We start from the raw sequence: 18287 nt of genomic DNA on the forward strand, positions 1-18287 counted from the left end.
AAAAAAAAAAAAAAAAAAAAAAAAAAAAAAAAAAAAAGCAAATGAATAAAAACCACAAATTGTTGATATTCTAGTTTGGGGTTGGGCAGACTTTAGCAATTTTCATTATACTATAATTAAGTTAAAAAAAAGGGAAAAAAAAGTCACATGAAGGATGACACTGTTTAAACAATTCTGTGCATCCAACTCCCTAACCCTTCAACAAAAAAGAAAAAAAAAAGAGAGAGAGAGGAAAGCTAGTGGTGGGGGAAAGGGGGGGAAGGGCTAATAAGATAATATACCAAGAATAGTTTTTCAGGTTTTGATTAAAGCATGATTAGTATTCACTTAAACATTTCTGGCAAGTAGAAATTCCAGTTTAAAAAAAAAAAGAAGACATCAAAATGATTTTTAAAATAACAGATTTCTGATACTCACTGCTAAAAGTTTATCTCCAATCTGAAGTTTACCATCTTTATGTGCTGCACCTCCTTCAATTATTTTGGTTACATAGATGCTATTATCTCCAGGAATATGTTGATTTCCAACACCTCCAGCAATGCTGAACCCAAGACCTGTTTAGAAAACACTAGTTTTGAAATTTCATCATTTAACGTGAATTTAAATCCAAAGAAATGGTTGAAAACTAGAAGGTGATAGTCTATTCACACTCATGTTTTAAAACACAAAAGAATCTATTTGCCTTTTTCTTTTCTTTTTTTTTTTAAAGGGGGCTCAAACTCACAACCCTGAGATCAAGATCTGAGTTGAGATCAAGAGCTGGATGCTCAAATGACTGAGCCACCCAGGTGCCCCTATCTGCCTACTTTTTAAGTCTTATGTATTTGTTTTGTAGCCAGTGGACAATTATATATATATATATATATATATATATATATATATACACATGTTCCTATAGTTACAAATAAGTTCCTTCCTCCCCCCCCCCTTAGGTTACTTCTTAAAAGTCTTTTTGTAAATGCATTTGTTTGTTTCAAAGAGGCATTATAAAATTATGTTTCACTTTTGCTGCCATCATGATTGTGCTTCTAACAGTTCTAATGCCTTCACAAGATTAAAACAATTGAGAAAAATAATAAAATTTTTGGTGGTGGGCAGAACTAATAGGCTTCAGATATGTGGATAATTTTGTTCTTTTTCCAATATTCTATGAATTACTTTTATTTTTTTAAAGATTTATTTTAGAGAGAGTGAGCTTGATTGTAGGGAGACAGGGTGGGGGAGGTGGGGTGGGTCAGAGGGAGAGTGAGAGTTTTAAGTCGACTCTGCCCTGAGCCCAGAGCCCAGCACAGGCAGGATCACACAACCCTGAGATCAGGACCTGAGCTGAAACCAAGAGTTGGATGCTTAATTGACTGCACCACCCACGCTATGAATTTTTTAAATAAAGAATTTCTGCAATTCATAAATCCCATAGCTTTAAAACCAGACAAATTTGTAGCTCTCTATTCCTTGTTTCATTTGTTGGAATACTACTTCTTCCACGAAGCTACAAATTAGAATCAATATTTCCATTTATCTTCAATCCCATCAATGTTTTCAAAATTCAGAAATCAAATATGAACTGTCCTCACTGCAGATATAACTGCTAATGACACACATAAATATTTTCTTATTTTAACTTAGCCTGTGCATCTGCATTTAAATGTATTTTGTAGATTGATTAACTACAAGTTAATAGCCACACTATACATGACTTACAAGTGTTTAAGTAGAATTCTCCCGAAGACAAAAATCAGCAGAAATAATAGAGAAATTCCAAAAATTCACACACATTCTGTAGATTACCAGTACCATTAATCTTAGAATGTGTGTAACAAATAAACTGATAGTTACATTTATTTCAGTAATTTCTTAATAATCTGTCTTAGTTTGATTATTTCATACCTTTAGGACCTTTTTTTTAAAGTTTTTATTTATTTATTTGAGAGAGAGAGAGCATGAGCAGAGTGAAGGGCAGAGGGAGAAGCAGACTCCCTGCTGAGCAGGGAGCCCTATGCAGGGCTCAATCCCAGACTCGGGATCATGACCTGAGCTGAAGGCAGACGCTTAACTGACTGAGCCACCCAGGCACCCCATACCTTTAGGACCTTTAATGAGCTTTATTTCCATTATTTTTTCTGATACCGGTTTCCGTCTTTTTACGTACAAGCGTACGATAGACCCTGCTTCTTTCAATGCTTCAACTGCTTTGCTATGTGTCACATCACGAACATCTACTTCGTTTACTCGCAATATACAGTCATTGACCCTGAGAAAAAACCCAAAATATTAAAAATAAAAATTAAATATTAAAGTATCTGATTTTCACTTTGATAATTTTTTTGTCATTTTCATTTTTAAGGTAAAGAGAATTATTTACTAGAGAAAATATATATGAAGAAACTTCATGTTAAATTCCACAGTATCAAATACTCATATAAATAAATAACAAATATTTTCCGAGGGCCAGCAAAAAAAAACAGTGCAAATAACAGATTATCACACAAAAATATTAAATAATAATGACAGCTATAATTTGTACGGTTCTTGTATGCTTATTATGTGTAAGCGTTAAGGTACTTTATGCTTTATTTATTCAGCATTTTAGTATTTATTTAGCAATAACCACCTGCCAGGTACTTCTTTTAGTGTTTTAACCCTTACAACAACCTGAAGGGTAGTTATATATTTATATTCCTATTTCACAAATGGAGAAATTAAGGCACAAAGAGTTTAAATAATTTTCCTAAAGTCACCCAGATAATGACTGACAGAGCTGTGACTCAAAGAAAAGAAAATGGAGGTTCAGACTAAATAATTAGTTTAAGGTCAGAGACAGTGGTGGCAAAACTGAGATAATCACTGATATATCTAAAAATAATTTTTTGACTTGCTTTTTCAAACTAGATAAACTTAAAAAAATAAAGTTATTTCTTGACATTTATATGAAGCTAAAGATTACATTACACTTAATTAAAAGGTTTCTCATATAATTTATTTTAATTTGACACAGTAATATATTTTTTCAAAGTTTGATTTGTTCTTGTCCTAACTTTCCCCCCTTAGCTCTGGTCTCACTTTAAATTGCGTAACATTCCATTAGGGGGAAAAAATCATCTGAAATTGGGCAGGGAAGGAGAACAAAAGACAATTAAAACATTAAAACTGATCCTGATAATAGCTTTCTTAAGAGGAAAGAAACTCTGTATGCGAAGACAGTGATATATTAGAGTAAGTATTAAAGGTATGTTCTTCAGTGAAACAGATGGGAGACATTAATTTTCACATAAGCACAAATAAAAGACCGGTAACAGAATCGGGAAGTAAATGTCTGCATTTACACGAATGGTCAAATTATTAATTTTATATCCAACTGATTTCATTAATCTATCACCCGTCACTTCTCATATCCATGAGAAGAAACTGAAAAGCTTCAGAAGGTACCAACAACAGCCTTAAAAACAGATGTTATTTTTAACAGACCATATAAAAATCCTTAGTCCTAACACTTATGACTGTTACTATATATATATCTTTATATATAAAAACCAACAAACAAGGAAATAGGAAAAGTGCCATAATCTATGGCCTAAGGAAACAACCAAGTATGCTAAAGTATCTTCTACAATGGAACACTGAATTTAAACAGACCAATATTACTTTCATTCACTCAATTAAGAAAATATATTAATTTATTTAAAATTTGCATAATCTTTACTTTTTGTGGTATGGAATACAAACTCAGATATATATCATCTCTTGTATCCTAAGTTTTATATACATGTTTCCTACCCAGGAAATAAATGAAAAACATTTTGTGAATATATTTAAAAATACAAAGGGAATTCTCTGATTTCTATAAATTTGCTCTTTTTTTTTTTAAGATTGTATTATTTATTTGAGAGAGAGACAGCGAGAGAGGGAACACAAGCAGGGGGAGCTGAAGAGAGAGAAGCAGGCTCCCTGCTTAGAAGCAGGCTCCTCCCTTAGAAGCAGGGAGCCTGACGCAGTGCTTGATCCCAGAACCCTGGGATCATGACCTGAGCCGAAGACAGACGCTTAACAACTAAGCCACCCAGGTGCCCCCAATTTGCTCATTTAAAACCACAATCAAATTTATTTATTTATTTATTTATTTATTTATTTATTTATTTTTAAAAGATTTTATTTATTTATTTGAGACAGAGAGAATGAGAGAGAGAGAGAGAGCACATGAGAGGGGGGAGGGTCAGAGGGAGAAGTGGGCTCCCTGCTCGGCAGGGAGCCCGATGCAGGACTCGATCCAAGGACTCCAGGATCATGACCTGAGCCGAAGGCAGTCGCTCAACCAACTGAGCCACCCAGGCGCCCCACAATCGAATTTATTATTCAACATGTTATAATATGAGATAAAACTAACTTCCTAAATGAAAAGAGGGAAACAATGCTTAGTGCACAATTATCTCATTCATTTGTTTATTTGAGCATCTACCTTATGTTGGTTATTATGATAGTGTTTATTTGTATAGATGCCTTGTTCAATCTGCCTAAAGAAAAATATACAAAGTGTATTCAGCATCACAACATAAAATGCAAAACATACCGTAATCTTCCATCTTGGGCAGCTGCTCCCCCTGCAATAATTTTGGTAATGAAAATACTTGAGTCATCCCCAATGTGTGGGTTGTCCGTACCTCCTGCAATGCTGAAACCAAGCCCTGAATTCCCCTGGGGATAAAGGAAAAAAAAACTGAGCCTGAGAAAGAATTACCTTTATAGATAGGTTCCTGTCAGTTTTAGAACCTAGAAAATGTACTAACTCAGGGAACACATACATAAAGGTGTGTATGTAGGGGATATGAAGATTCTAAATTAAGAAATATAAGGAAAGCTCTTTTTTCTCTATGAAGAATTCAAAGGCATTACTTCTGAGTAGGTACTAACTAAGTACTTTTGAAGTATAGTCTATTATGGTTCTTTCTTTCAAAGTATGTGCAATTTGCCCTTGGATCAGTCACCCGTCTGCAGGGGTGTCACTATTAGGTCTCTTTCTTTTAGAATGTATCTCACTCATGTTTGGTAAGGCAAATGTCTCCTAAGAGAAAAAAAGTGAAGTGATCTTCCCGCTGCAATTATTTCTGAGTAGGTAAAACTAACATTATTTCAGCTTTTTAAAAATGGGGTAGGGGATGGTACTTTTCTTTTACTAACTTTGCCATCAGATGACTTTAAAATGACCAAATTGTATCTGTTAAGTCATCATCCTTGATATGTTTTTTTTCCCTATCCCTGACATCTTTAACCAAGACACCTGAATAGCAAAAGGCATTTTTTAATACTGAAAGTCCAACCTGAGAAGTCAATTGGTGAGTTTTCTTGATAACAAAGTCAATTTTGCCAAAGCAATGCTAGTTTTTACATACTATATTTCTGAATAAGATTTTCTTTGAAGAAAAGTTTCTACTGCTACAAAAAAGTCTTTAAAGACAATTGTTCTAAGCAATGGTATTAAAAAATTGTTTATTTTTGCAAAACTGTTCTGACTCTGGCTTTCAGGCAATGCAAATAAGCAGATACATATGAACTGATTACTTAACTGTTAATATTAAATAGCTTAAATATTCCCTCTACTATGATGTGTCCTAAAATTCTATTTTAATAATTTTTTTTGTCTAAACTAAGAGTTACTAGAATACGAATAATAGTATCAGTGGTTGTGTGATGTTACCAAGTCACTCAGGTAACTCACATTCTTTTTCTTTGCTTTTTAAAAAATTGAGATATAATTTACATATAACTGTATAAATTTAAGGTGCACAATGTGTTGATCTGACATATTTATATATTGCAATATGTTTATAACCATTGCTTTAGCTAACATCTCTATCATGTCACATAACTGTCATTTCTTCCTGTGGTGAGAATATTTAAGATCTAGTCTCTTAGCAATTTTTAAGTATATAATATAGTCTTGTTGACTATAATCACTATGCTGTCCATTAGATCTCCAGAAATTAATTCATCTAAGTTTGCATCCTTTAACAACATCTCCCCAATTCCTGGTACTCAAGTTTTTTAGAAAGTGAAAAAAACAATGTCCAGTCCTAACTAAATAAATTTAAAAGGCACTGGGAAAGAATGAAGAATGAATAAGATAAAAAGTTAGAATTACATGTCAATTGTATCTCAAGACAGCTGGAAAAAAACCTAAATAAAAAAATACCATATTAAAATATCTGTACTACGTTATAGTAACCCAAATTCAGGTAGTGGGCAATAAAGATCTAGTATACATGTAAAAGACCCTCTCAGGTCTAGTTTCACTCAGAGTCCATTCTGGCTTCACATATAAACAAATCTAATTACCTAAAATTTCAGTCTTAAACAGACATTCAGTTACTTAGGAAATTTACTTCTGTCAAACACTTTATTTCTCAAAATGCTTGTCAGACAACATGGCATTACTGAAATACATCATCATTTGAATGCAGATATTCTTTTTTTTTTTTAAAGATTTTACTTATTTATTTGACAGAGAGAGACACAGCAAGAGAAGGAACACAAGCAGGGGGAGTGGGAGAGGGAGAAGCAGGCCTCCTGTGGAACAGGGAGCCCGATGCAGGGCTCGATCCCAGGACCCTGGGATCATGACCTGAGTCGAAGGCAGACACCCAGCAACTGAGCCACCCAGGCGCCTCCTGAATGCAGATATTCTTAAGAGGTAAATATTATACGAAAATTTACACATCTAAATCGTACCCTTAAATTATTTTCTGACTGGGGGAGTGCATAAATTTTCAATAGGATCTTGTCCACTAGAACTATGGTTATCATTTTGCTAAAAAAAAAAAAACTGTTAACAATAAGCATATTACTAGCATACTAAATACTTTAAATCAATGTTTTATATAAAAAATAAAAATAAAACAAAAATAGAAAAATCTGAGAAACAGACTAGAGAAACGTAAGGAGACGTGATAACCAAGTGTAATGTGATATTCTGGAAAGGATTCTGAAAGAGAAAAACATAAAAACTAAGGAAATCCAAATAAAGTATAGACTTTAGTTAATAATATGTCAATATTGGTTCATTAGTTGAAACAAATAAGATGTTAACAATAGGCAAAACTGAGACCAGGATAAATGGAAACTTTTGTTATAACTTTTCTGTAAATCTAAAACTATTTTAAATAAAAATTTATTTAAAAAAAAAGGTATTAAAGAAAAGCAACATGTCCTAAAAATACCATGGCTAGTTTTATAATATGTATACTTAAAGAAACTAATATTACATGTTCTGTTTTTGAAAGATCGTTTCCCTTGATTTCTATATGAAAGAGCAGTATATTTAAAGAATTCTTTAAGCAGCAGATTTATGCATAAAAACTTAAGATAATTAAGCTTTTACCCTTTCAAGTGTGATTTCTTCATATTCATAATCTGCATCAGTGCCATTAACCTAATGGGGGAAAAAAGAAGTAGCACAGAAATTTAGAATATAAAATCTGAAATGTCAAGACATAATTTTTGTATGATTTATTAATGCAAACCTGTTAAATGCGATAGTAATCAAATAATTTGGCTTCATTTAATAATTTTAGGTAAAATTTTCAAGGAATAGAAGAGTACAAATGTGATTAATGAGTTGACATTCATGATATTATGACTTTCAAATACAGCTTTTATTTAAAAAATTTTATTTATTCATTTGAGAGCAAGTGAGCACATGCGAATGAGCAGTGGGGAGGGTCAGAAGGAGAGGGAGAAGCAGACCCCCCCACCCCGAGCAAGAAGCCTGACGATGTGGGGCTCCATCATAGAACCCTGGGATCACGACCTGAGTGGAAGGCAGATGCTTAACCGACTGAACCCACCCAGGCGTCCCCATATAGCTTTTAATATTATGGAACTTCAACTCTTTTCACTGCCTTGATCCACACATCTAATCAGGTGCCAATTCTTATTGATTTGAATACTTCAATTTTTCTGAAAACCATCTCCTCTTCATTCTCATCTCTATTACCTTGATTCAAGCCTTTGTTAATCTCCTCTGGACTACTGCCAATGTAATGTACACAACTCTTGGACTAGTATTCTCCGCTGCCCAAATAACTCTTAATGCATTTTACACTGATGGATCTTTCTGGAGCCCATGTCTAACAATGTACTTGCTCCAAAACTTTGAGAGACTCTCATACAAGGCTCTGTATGAACTGCCCCCAATCCATCACTTAGCTTCATTCCTAATATACTTAATTCACTTCTTCGTGAGTGTTACATACCATTAAATTTGAATGACTTGCTCTTTCCTTCACATATCTTGCAAGTTCCCACCTCTGCATCTGTTACTTTAGGTGATTCCTCCATCACAAATTTCACTTATATATTTCATGTCCAAATCTGATTCCCTATTCATGTTCTTGCTCACATCTTATAGACCAGGCACTTTATCTTATTCTTTCCAATTTATTCCCTACTCCCTTCTGGAAGTGGTAATTTCCACAGTGAGGGCCACTGGTGAAAGGTGAATAATCCTTGGGATCAGATTAATTCACGTTCAGGCCATTGCTTTAACATTTCTGATGATATGAGGCTGTGCAAAATACTTGATCAAGTCAAACAGGGATTGTGATAAACTGTATTTTAGATGCCTCCCATCTTCCATCCTAAATGTTTTTTTGCAACATGACTAAACCATCCTACCCTCAAGAGATGTCATCTATTTCTCCTTCCCTTGGATCTAGGCAGGTCCTAGATGAGCTTTGTTTAAAAAGAATGTGGCACAAATGATGCTGTGTGGTTTCTGAAGGTCACGTGATGCCTTGTAATATTTGCCTTTGTTTTAGAAGGTACTTTCTTAGAACTTAGGAGCTACAGGGGCACCTGGATGGTTCTGTTGGTTAAGCGTCTGCCTTCGGCTCAGGCCATGATCCCAGAGTCCTGGGATTGAGCCCCACGTCCAGCTCCCTGTTCAGTGGGAAGCAAGCTTCTCTCTCTCTCTCCCTCTGCCACTCCCCCTGATTGTGCTCTCTCACTCTCAAATAAATAAAATCTTAAAAAAAAAAAGAACTTAGGAGCTATAATGTGAGGAAGGTCAAATAGCCCATGGGAAAATTCAAATGAAGGAGAATTAATAAGGCCTTTGCCCAAGAGCCCCAGCTGCACTCCTAACTAGGAACAATCCTCAACTGCCAGTCACATGAATGAGACTATTTTGGATCTTCCAGCCTTTTCCAGTGCCCCAGCCAATATGAAGCAGAAGAACCTTCCAGTTAACCCGGAAATCAAGAGAAATAATGAACTGGTTTTTTTGAAACAATATAATTTTATTAAAGCTTAAATCTGAAATAAGCATAAAAGTCAGGGAGTAATATTTTTAAACTAGGTTATGTTTTTTAAGCCACTAAAGTTTCAGGGTGGTTTGCTATACAGCAACAGAATAATGAAACAACAGAATAATGACATCTATGTAAGCTACTTTGCTTTCTTCACAATACTATAAGAAAGCACCCCTAATTCAGGTCCAGTTTAGGGCCTAAGGGTTTTTTCTTGAGGGCTTTTGAAACCCATCTCTTCTACCTTTCTGGGTTCTCATGGCTCTAATGGATTCAAATCCAACTGCTACTTTCTTAACTCCCTTTCTCACCTAAATAGCTTTTCTTCTTGTTTTTGAGATGTTATGAATGCATATACATATATAAATATATATTTTTTTAATCTTTCATTTTATAGGAGTGCTGACAATACTGACTCCATCTTTGGCCCTTCATCTTGTTCATATGTTTGCTTGATGACTTCTGGGCACCGCACGTTCCATGCCCCTTGGAGATTAAAAGACGTATCTTAGAAATGCCCACCAACGCCGGGATGTGGGGAGGCTTGCTTTGGCCTCCCACAAATCTGTTAAGAGGTAATATAGTCTTTCCCTTCCCTGATGTACAGATGGCGCCACAAGATCCAATTAAAGTTTAGTAATTAATTAGGTGCATGTGAACCCTTGAATCTCACTACAATGTCCTTCTGCAAGTTCCCTCACTCTATATAATCTGTGAACTAAGGCCCAGACTTTATGGAGAATAGCCACGTGGCTGCCATGGACTGTCAACCACCCGAATCCACCCTTCTCTGCTGGTCAGTAAGTTACCCTGAATAGAACTGTGTCAACTGTATGGAGTGGCTGGCTTTGTTTTCTCATCTCAAAGTGCCTTCTCAGTTTAGGGTTATTTTACTGTCCCTCCCCCACCTTCTAACAGATTTCTACGCATCCAGAATGCAGGTTTATACATATACCTAGCCTACCAACTTGACTGGAAGTCCTTTTTTATGAGTAAAAATAAAACCCATATCTGCAGCTATACCACTTTCCTTATTCTAAAGGTTATCTGTATCATCTTTATTTTTCCTTGCTCAGACTTGCTAAAAGTCTCAGTCCTTATCAAAGTAGTTTTAATACTGATTAATATATCATTCCATGCTAGTACTTTCTGCTTTTATTTTTATCAATTCTTTTTCTTTTTTTTTAAAGAAATGTCTTTTTTTTTTTTTTTTTTAAGATTTTATTTATTTATTTGTCAGAGAGAGACAGTGAGAGAGGGAACACGAGCAGGAGGAGTGAGAGAGGGAGAAGCAGGCTTCCCGCCGAGCAGGGAGTCCGATGCGGGGCTCGATCCCAGGACCCTGGGATCATGACCTGAGCTGAAGGCAGACGCTTAACGACTGAGCCACCCAGGCGCCCCTCAATTCTTTATTTTATTCAGACTTTTTTTTTTTTTAACTTCTTGAGCTGAACACCCAATTCATTTATGCTGATTACTCTTCTATTTTTAAAAACATCCATTAAAGTTAATAAATTTTCCTCGGCACATGGCTTTGGCCAAATCTCAAAACTACTACACTGGGCTCTATTTTTGTTCGTTTATTTCCAAATACTCTGAAATTTTATTCTGGAAAACATTCAACATAAGTGTGCTTATATTGTCCTTTTCGTGTTAATAAGTAAAATTTCTATACTGTGACCTTAATTTCTGTTTTTAGAAATTTGAGATTTTCACCATTAAGCCTTCTCAAAAGGTAAATATATGGTAAATATGTTTGGGTGCTTAATTTAATGCTAAGTCATTGAGATCTGGTGAGGATTCCAGGAAGCATAGAGTGATCATAAAAAGGTGAAAAGTGAGAAGACCATAGGAACTCTGAAATGCCTTTAGTCCTAAACCCTCAATAACTTAAAACTGTCTGATAATTTCATATACAGAGACAATTTGATAACAACTTTAAACATATTCAAACTGGGCTTCAAAATGCCAAGAGCACATTACCAAAACTACAAATTACTCTGTAGGTATCACTTCATTAAAAGTGAAAAAAACAATGGTGGTGTAATATTTTCAACAGCAGTATGTTTTCCAGCAAAACTACAAAATGGTTGGTTTGCTTAGTTTTCTTTTTATATCTTTACAAAATGTGGCTTCCAATAGGAATAAAATGCTTGCCTAATATATTATTTATATTATTATATAAGGTTTATTACTCTCAATTAGCAGGATGGGGGAGATGTAACGAGAATAAAACCAGAGGAGACTGATCTTTAGGCAAAATGAATATATTATTGACAAAATAATTTTTTTTTCTTTAAAAATATGAGAGTAGATCTAGAATACTTCCTGAGAACAGTCATTGCTAATATTTTCTAGGTTTTGAATTCAGGCCTATCAACAAAATGGGATTGTGTAGAGGATCAAAGCTGGAGCAGAAACTAGAAGTCGACTGGGGCCTGACTGTGAAAGGTCTGGAATGCTGTACTAAGCAATGAGAAATATTCTTGAAAGTTTCAGAGCATCAAATAGGTTTAATAGGTTTTCCAGGAAAGAAGCTATGGTAGTTTGGAACAGAAGAGCAACTGGAGAAAAGTAAACTGGTGAAGTTATGGCAGCAGTCTGGGTAAAAGGCACAAATTACAACGGCATTTAAGAATAGGTGGTAAATTCCTAAATATTTTAAATCCTAACATTCATGGAGAAAAAACCCTACAAAGCTGTAACTAAGAGCAACTAATCTAAAAGAAACCTGACCAGGAAAGAAAATCAGATTATACAATATATGTCTAGGTTAAGTTGTATTCCACTGATCTATCCAGTTTGGGACCACAACTCTGCTGCTTAATTAATGATGTTTTATGGGTTGTTTGTTTGTTTTTTTTTTTGGTGATGCTTTATGTTTTATCATTTGGTAGGGAAATCTCTCACAATTACTCTTATTTTAAATTTTACTTGACTATTCTTGAGTTTTTACTTTTCTATACATCAACACTGTTCAACAGAAGTTTCTGTGATGACAAAATGTTCTATAATCTGTCGGGTCGAATACCGGAGTTACTACCCACACATAGTTACTGAGCACTTGAAATGTGACTAGTGCAACAGAGAAACTAAATTCTAAAATTCTTCCTCTTTCATTTTATCTCATTCCTTTCCCTTTCTTCCCTGACCCCCAAACACACTTGCTCTCTTTTCTGGGGCTATAACTCGTACTATACCAACTTTACAGATTCATCTGGGGAAAATGATGATCTCTACATTATCTTCCCGCTCAGCAGTAAGATCTGTTCTCTGCTTACTTAAGTATTCTTTGAAGCCATCAGCCAAGTTTTATAGTTTTCTTATTACAAACTCTATAATTTCCTGTTAAGCTGATTGCTAGGTATTTCATATTTGTTGCCAGAGTTAATTGACTTATTTACAATTAGTTGCTGCTAGTATACTGGAATAGCACTTATTAATTTTTAAGTTGTATAAATTTTTTCTTTTTAATACAATTTGTTTTAATTATGGGTACATATATGCCATAAAGAGGCAGAGGAAAATTTATAACACAGATGTCCTCAGTCCCTTACAGGCCCAAAGATTTTCATTTTCTCATCAGCCTATACCAATATATCTGAATAGGACAGATGAATCCTATTACATAATCAGTGTAAGCCTTCTCCAAAGGAAAATTTAAAAAGAAGCCTAATTTACTAATTTCTTGTTGTTTAGGTTCAATTCAGTAATTCCTTTCTAACTATACATTAATATTGAAAGTCAAGATTTTATCAAGTCATGTGGCTCACAGTTCCTATTAATGCATACTCTTAGGCAATTAAAAACTTCAAGTCTATATACCACCACAAGGTAAGAATCTAAAAATAAAAACGTATTGGAAGGAAGAAAATGTTCTTCCTAATGAAAAATTCACATAACTAAATACAAAAGTATTAACGTCAAAAGAATTTACTTTTAAGAGTTTACTAAATAATGAATAGCAACATTTAGGTTGATTTAAAAATATTGGGAGTTATCCATTATATTATATATGGAAAAAGTGAAGACATTTTTAGTATGAAAGAAAACTACCAAAGTCAAATTGAATGAATTTTCCTAACCTTCACTATTTGTAGGATGTCTTAAGGAAAAAAAAAGACAAACAGATGAGAATTATTTCAACAAATTACTTCATTTCCATCTATTACTGAACCCAGAAGAACTCAGAATTTTTGTTTTTAACTTTGCCTTCCCTTAATATTTTTCACTATTTAAAAAAAGAGCAGGAATGCACAAAGACAGAATCAACCCCAATGCCAATGAAATTGTATCAATTAATACTAAAAATTGAGTATAATACATCACACTTAATGGTAAAAGACTGAAAGCTTTTTACCATAGATCAGGAACAAGATAAGGATATTTGCTCTTGCCACTTCTATTAAACATTGTAATGGAGGTTCTAGCCAGGGCAATTAGGCAATAAATACATCCATCCATCCATCCATCCTGATTACAAAAGGAAGAAGTAAAACTATCTCTACTTGCAAATGGCATGATCTTATTTACAAAATTTAAAGGAATCTACACCAAAACATTAGTAAATAAATTCTGTAAGGTTGCAGGACAGAAGATCAAAATCTATTATATTTCTAAATGAATTCCTAAAAATCCATTATATTCTAATACACTAGCAATGAAAAATCCATAAATAAAATTAAGAAAACAATTCCATTTACAACAGCATTAAAAGAATAAAATACTCAGGAATAAATGTTAAACAAAAGAAGTCTAAGACTTGTACACCGAAAATGAAAACAACTAAAGATGTAAACAAATGGAATGCCATCCTGTGTTCATGGATTAGAGACATAATATTGATAAGATGGCAAATACTGCCCATATTTACCTACAGATTCAAATCCATTCCTATCAAAATCCTAGCTGTCTTTTTGTTGCATGCAGAAATTGACAAGCTGATCCTAAAATTCATATAGAAACACAAAGAACCCAGAATAGCCAAAACAAACTTAAAAAGTTGCAGGACTTATACTTTCTGATTTCAAATATTACAAAGTTACAGTAATTAATACTCTGTGGTACTGGCATTTGGATACACATATAGATCACTAGTAGAGAATTAAGAATCCAGAATAAACCCATGTATTTATTTTTATTTTTTAGAGAGACAGAGAGAGTATGCATACAAGCAGCCAGGGGGGAGGTACAGAGAGAGAATCTTAAGTATGCTCCACACAGAAAACCAGGGACACACAGGGCTCTATCTTAATGACCTTGAGATCATGACCTGAGCCAAAATCAAGTTGGATGCTTAACTGACTGAACCACCCAGGTGCTCCAATCCATGTATTTATAACTAACTGGTTTGCTACAAGATATTAAGACCATTCAATGTAGAAAGAATAGTCTTTTCAACAAATGGTGATGGGACAGGACAACTGGTACCCACATGCAAAAGAATGAAGCTGGACCCTTACCTCCCACAACATACAAAATTAACTCAAAATGGATCAAAGACCTAAGTATAAGAGCTAAAACTATAAAACTCTTAGAAGGTTAAAACCTAAGGGTCCTCATGACCTTGGTTCAGGCAATGTTTTAAAATACACACTGAAATCAACTACATTTCAAAAGTGGGGGAAAAAGGACTTTTACGGTCTATAAAATTATGTATCATTTGAAAAAAAAATTTTCCTTTGGAGTAAAAAATGTTGGATTAGATTCTGCTGTTCTGGCTGCTTATCTTTAAGGGCTTTTTAACAAAGTTAAGTTTATAGAGAAGCACTACTCAATTTAGTATTAAGTTATAACTATTTTAATATTTGAAAGTACATATAAACCTGGGTACTAAAAATCTAGTCACTCAACTAGATTTCTAAAATGACTGAATACATAGCACTGTGTAAGTGACCACTGGTCAGCGATAGCCTTTAGTGAAAATTAATAATTTTAATTTAAAAATAAACCATAAATTTCTATTTCAACATTTCTGCTTTACATAAATATGGGGGGGAAAAAACAACCAAAAAGAGACAGTATTGCTTCACGTACTTTAGCAATTACAGATCAGTGAAAGAACATCATAAGTACAATGTATTAAAGAAAATGAAGCTGTGATCTTTGTGTATGCATCAAAAACTGAACAGGAAAAGCAGAATTACTTAAATGTGTGGAGGAAATTGAACTTACATAAGTTGACGTTTCCAAGCTATCTGTGTTGACCAGTACTGGAGGAGGATTTGCCTTTAAGAAAAGAATTGTAAATGTGTTAGCTTAACAGGACAATTTATACATTCCGTATCAATATTCACAAATGTTAGAAGCAAATGAAAGATTTGCTATTTCTTAAATTATTTTATATGAGCTTTCCATATGTTAATCAATGAATCCAGTTTCCCGCACCAGATGAAAAGAATTAAGTATAAACAGTTAAATTTAATTTGCTTTTGAGAAATAAATTATTTCTGCTAAAACAGACATAATTAAGATTTGTAAAGAAGTTTACCAGCCTTCTTAAAAAATCCACAAATATGCTTTGTATAAGAACTCTTCCAAAGTTGCTCAGAAATCATTAGCTTTTCTATTCCCAAGGATACCATGAAGATTCCAATCTATTATCACCCAGAAAACAATTCTATTTTCAGTTGCAATTTTGCTTTCCACCTGTTATTCTAGACAACTCACAGAATAACAACAGTCAAAAAAACTAAAACGAAAACAACAACAAAAAACCCAAGCAGAATAACATATGTCTGATTAAGTATGGACTGAAAGAAGCTTGGTTTTCTGGTTAAGCTGGAAAGTAATTATTATGTAGATGAAATAAAATTTAAAGAGTAAAATGCAATAAATAAGAAATGAAAAACATATCAGAACATATTACAAACATACCAGAAAAAACTGACATAATCCCCTTCAAAATTATCTTTCTCCTGCATATTTAAGAGTATAAAAGTATCATTTCAAATGACATTTTCTTAGAATCCAAAAAACGATTATCCTTTAAACAAATTTTAGGAGGTATGTTTATAAACATTAATAATTCTGCTATTCCAATTAACTAAAGAATTAAACAAAAACTGTATGAAAGAAACATACACAAAATAGCCAGCCATTTTCTTCCAAGTGTATGGACTTTTCTAAAAGGTTCAAATGTTTTACACTATTTTTAGTAAAGTACTAGATCTGGATGATATGATAAAATGCTTATAAAGACAACACAGCTGCATGGTTAAATAATTATATAATATGCATTTAGGCTACATCAAGTAGCAGGTTAAAAATGAGAATACTTTATTATATATAAACATGACATTAACTATTTTATATGCAGGTCCTACCTTTGAATGTAATAATCTATCTTCAAATGATTTAGTGAAAAACCAAACCTAATAAATACAAATACTATTTGTTTTTTAAAATTTTTTATTTAAATTCATGAATCAACATGATACAAATACTATCTGTATGATTGTTATTTAAATAAACTAGTCAACTTACAGACATTTGAGATTTTATGAATATCTGAAATTATCCAATTACCTATAGAGATCACTAAAATTGGTAATACTTCATCGAAAAAATTAACGGCACAACTTCACTGTATTTTGTTTAAGCAATTACAGAGGATGGCAAGAAAGAAAAGGGTACTTAAAAGTTACAAAAGAAGTTACGTTCTTCAAAAATTATGGCAACAAAACCTTTTGGTTCCCTCTGCCCATTTATTACCAAACATACAGTGAAAAAAGTTGTTTTGTATCATCATCATTGTACAGAAGTTATCTTTTGATTCTAGTCATATAAAAAGTCTATTTGATATTGAAATATATACAAACAAAATGATATAAAGTATTAAATTTACTTCAAAATAAAATAATGACAATGAGAGGTCAGGAATAGGAGGGATTATCGATCATATGAGAGCACATGGGTTAATGATTGTTGTAGTTCGGTGATGAGTATACGTGAGAGTTCACTGTACTATTCCCTCTACATATAAGGAAGGTATGTTTATAAACACTAATAATTCTGCTATTCCAATTAACATTTTTTAATAAAAAGTAAAGCAAAAAAATTATAGAGTCAACTGCTCAGTTTGTAGGAGGTTAATAACTAAGGCAGTTGTAAATACTATAGGTTAGAGTTGCTATTAAGATATTAGCATTCACACCATAAAGTTGATTTCAATTTTGAAGTTCAGTTCAGAATAAAAAAATACAGACTAGTGAAATAATTTGTAATAATTTGTTCTTTGACTTAAAGGACATAATAATATATGCACAATAAGTTATTTTTAGATGTATCTTTAGAATTAACATGAGTGAATGATTATACTTGAAGGGAAATGATGGTAATAAAGAACATGAAATTGGACAAAAAACAAGAGTGTTCACATTGAGGATTAAGCAAGAATTTCAACCAAAAGTAATGTCAGGATAAGAAAACCTAGCTATTTTAGAAAGAAAGATCAAAAAAGATGGTCTCAAGTAAGAGCCTATATAAAGGAAGCTCAAGCGGCATGACCTGACTGCCTCCAGTTTAGCTGCCTAAAATAAAGATAAAAATATTTAAGACTGTGTTAGCAGGTATAGAAATAAAACATTTAACTTGGAATAAACTATATTTTTACTTAGTAACTTGAGATTTTCTAAATTCTTGTGTTACAAAATACAGAAATCGTATCTAACAAAATAGTAATACTCCCTAGCTCTCCAATTTGGAGGAGGTAGGAATGGAAACAAATGGGTAGGACAATTTGAATGGGTTGGGAGGGTACGATACACAATTCAGAACGACACAATATCCTAGCAACAGAGCTAAAGAACAGGGTACTTCTAAAGGAAGAAATGCAGAAAAATTTGGTCACAGAAAGCACATACCTTATTTTTTTTTTAAGTTTATTTATTTGACACAGAGAGAGAACCAGAGGGAACACAAGCAGGGGGAGTGGGAGAGGGAGAAGCAGGCTTCCCACTGAGCAGGGAGCCCGAGGCAGGGCTTGATCCC

General features: G+C 33.5%; 1 protein-coding gene across 12 annotated transcripts in view; it reads right to left on the reverse strand.

Annotated features, from left to right (window-relative positions):
* DLG1 (discs large MAGUK scaffold protein 1) overlaps window positions 1–18287 on the reverse strand; it is a 259668-nt gene that overhangs the window by 98444 nt on the left and 142937 nt on the right. For all 12 annotated transcript variants that reach the window (XM_044919872.1, XM_021692594.1, XM_021692593.1 and 9 more), the window contains 5 exons: window positions 15471–15524; window positions 7370–7420; window positions 4565–4689; window positions 2082–2251; window positions 418–554 (listed from right to left, as the gene is read on the reverse strand). In XM_044919872.1, coding sequence (XP_044775807.1) covers window positions 418–554; window positions 2082–2251; window positions 4565–4689; window positions 7370–7420; window positions 15471–15524 — 537 coding nt within the window. The remainder of the gene's footprint in view (window positions 1–417; window positions 555–2081; window positions 2252–4564; window positions 4690–7369; window positions 7421–15470; window positions 15525–18287) is intronic.

This window comes from Neomonachus schauinslandi, chromosome 1 (assembly GCF_002201575.2).
Source record: "Neomonachus schauinslandi chromosome 1, ASM220157v2, whole genome shotgun sequence".
Taxonomy (NCBI): domain Eukaryota; kingdom Metazoa; phylum Chordata; class Mammalia; order Carnivora; family Phocidae; genus Neomonachus; species Neomonachus schauinslandi.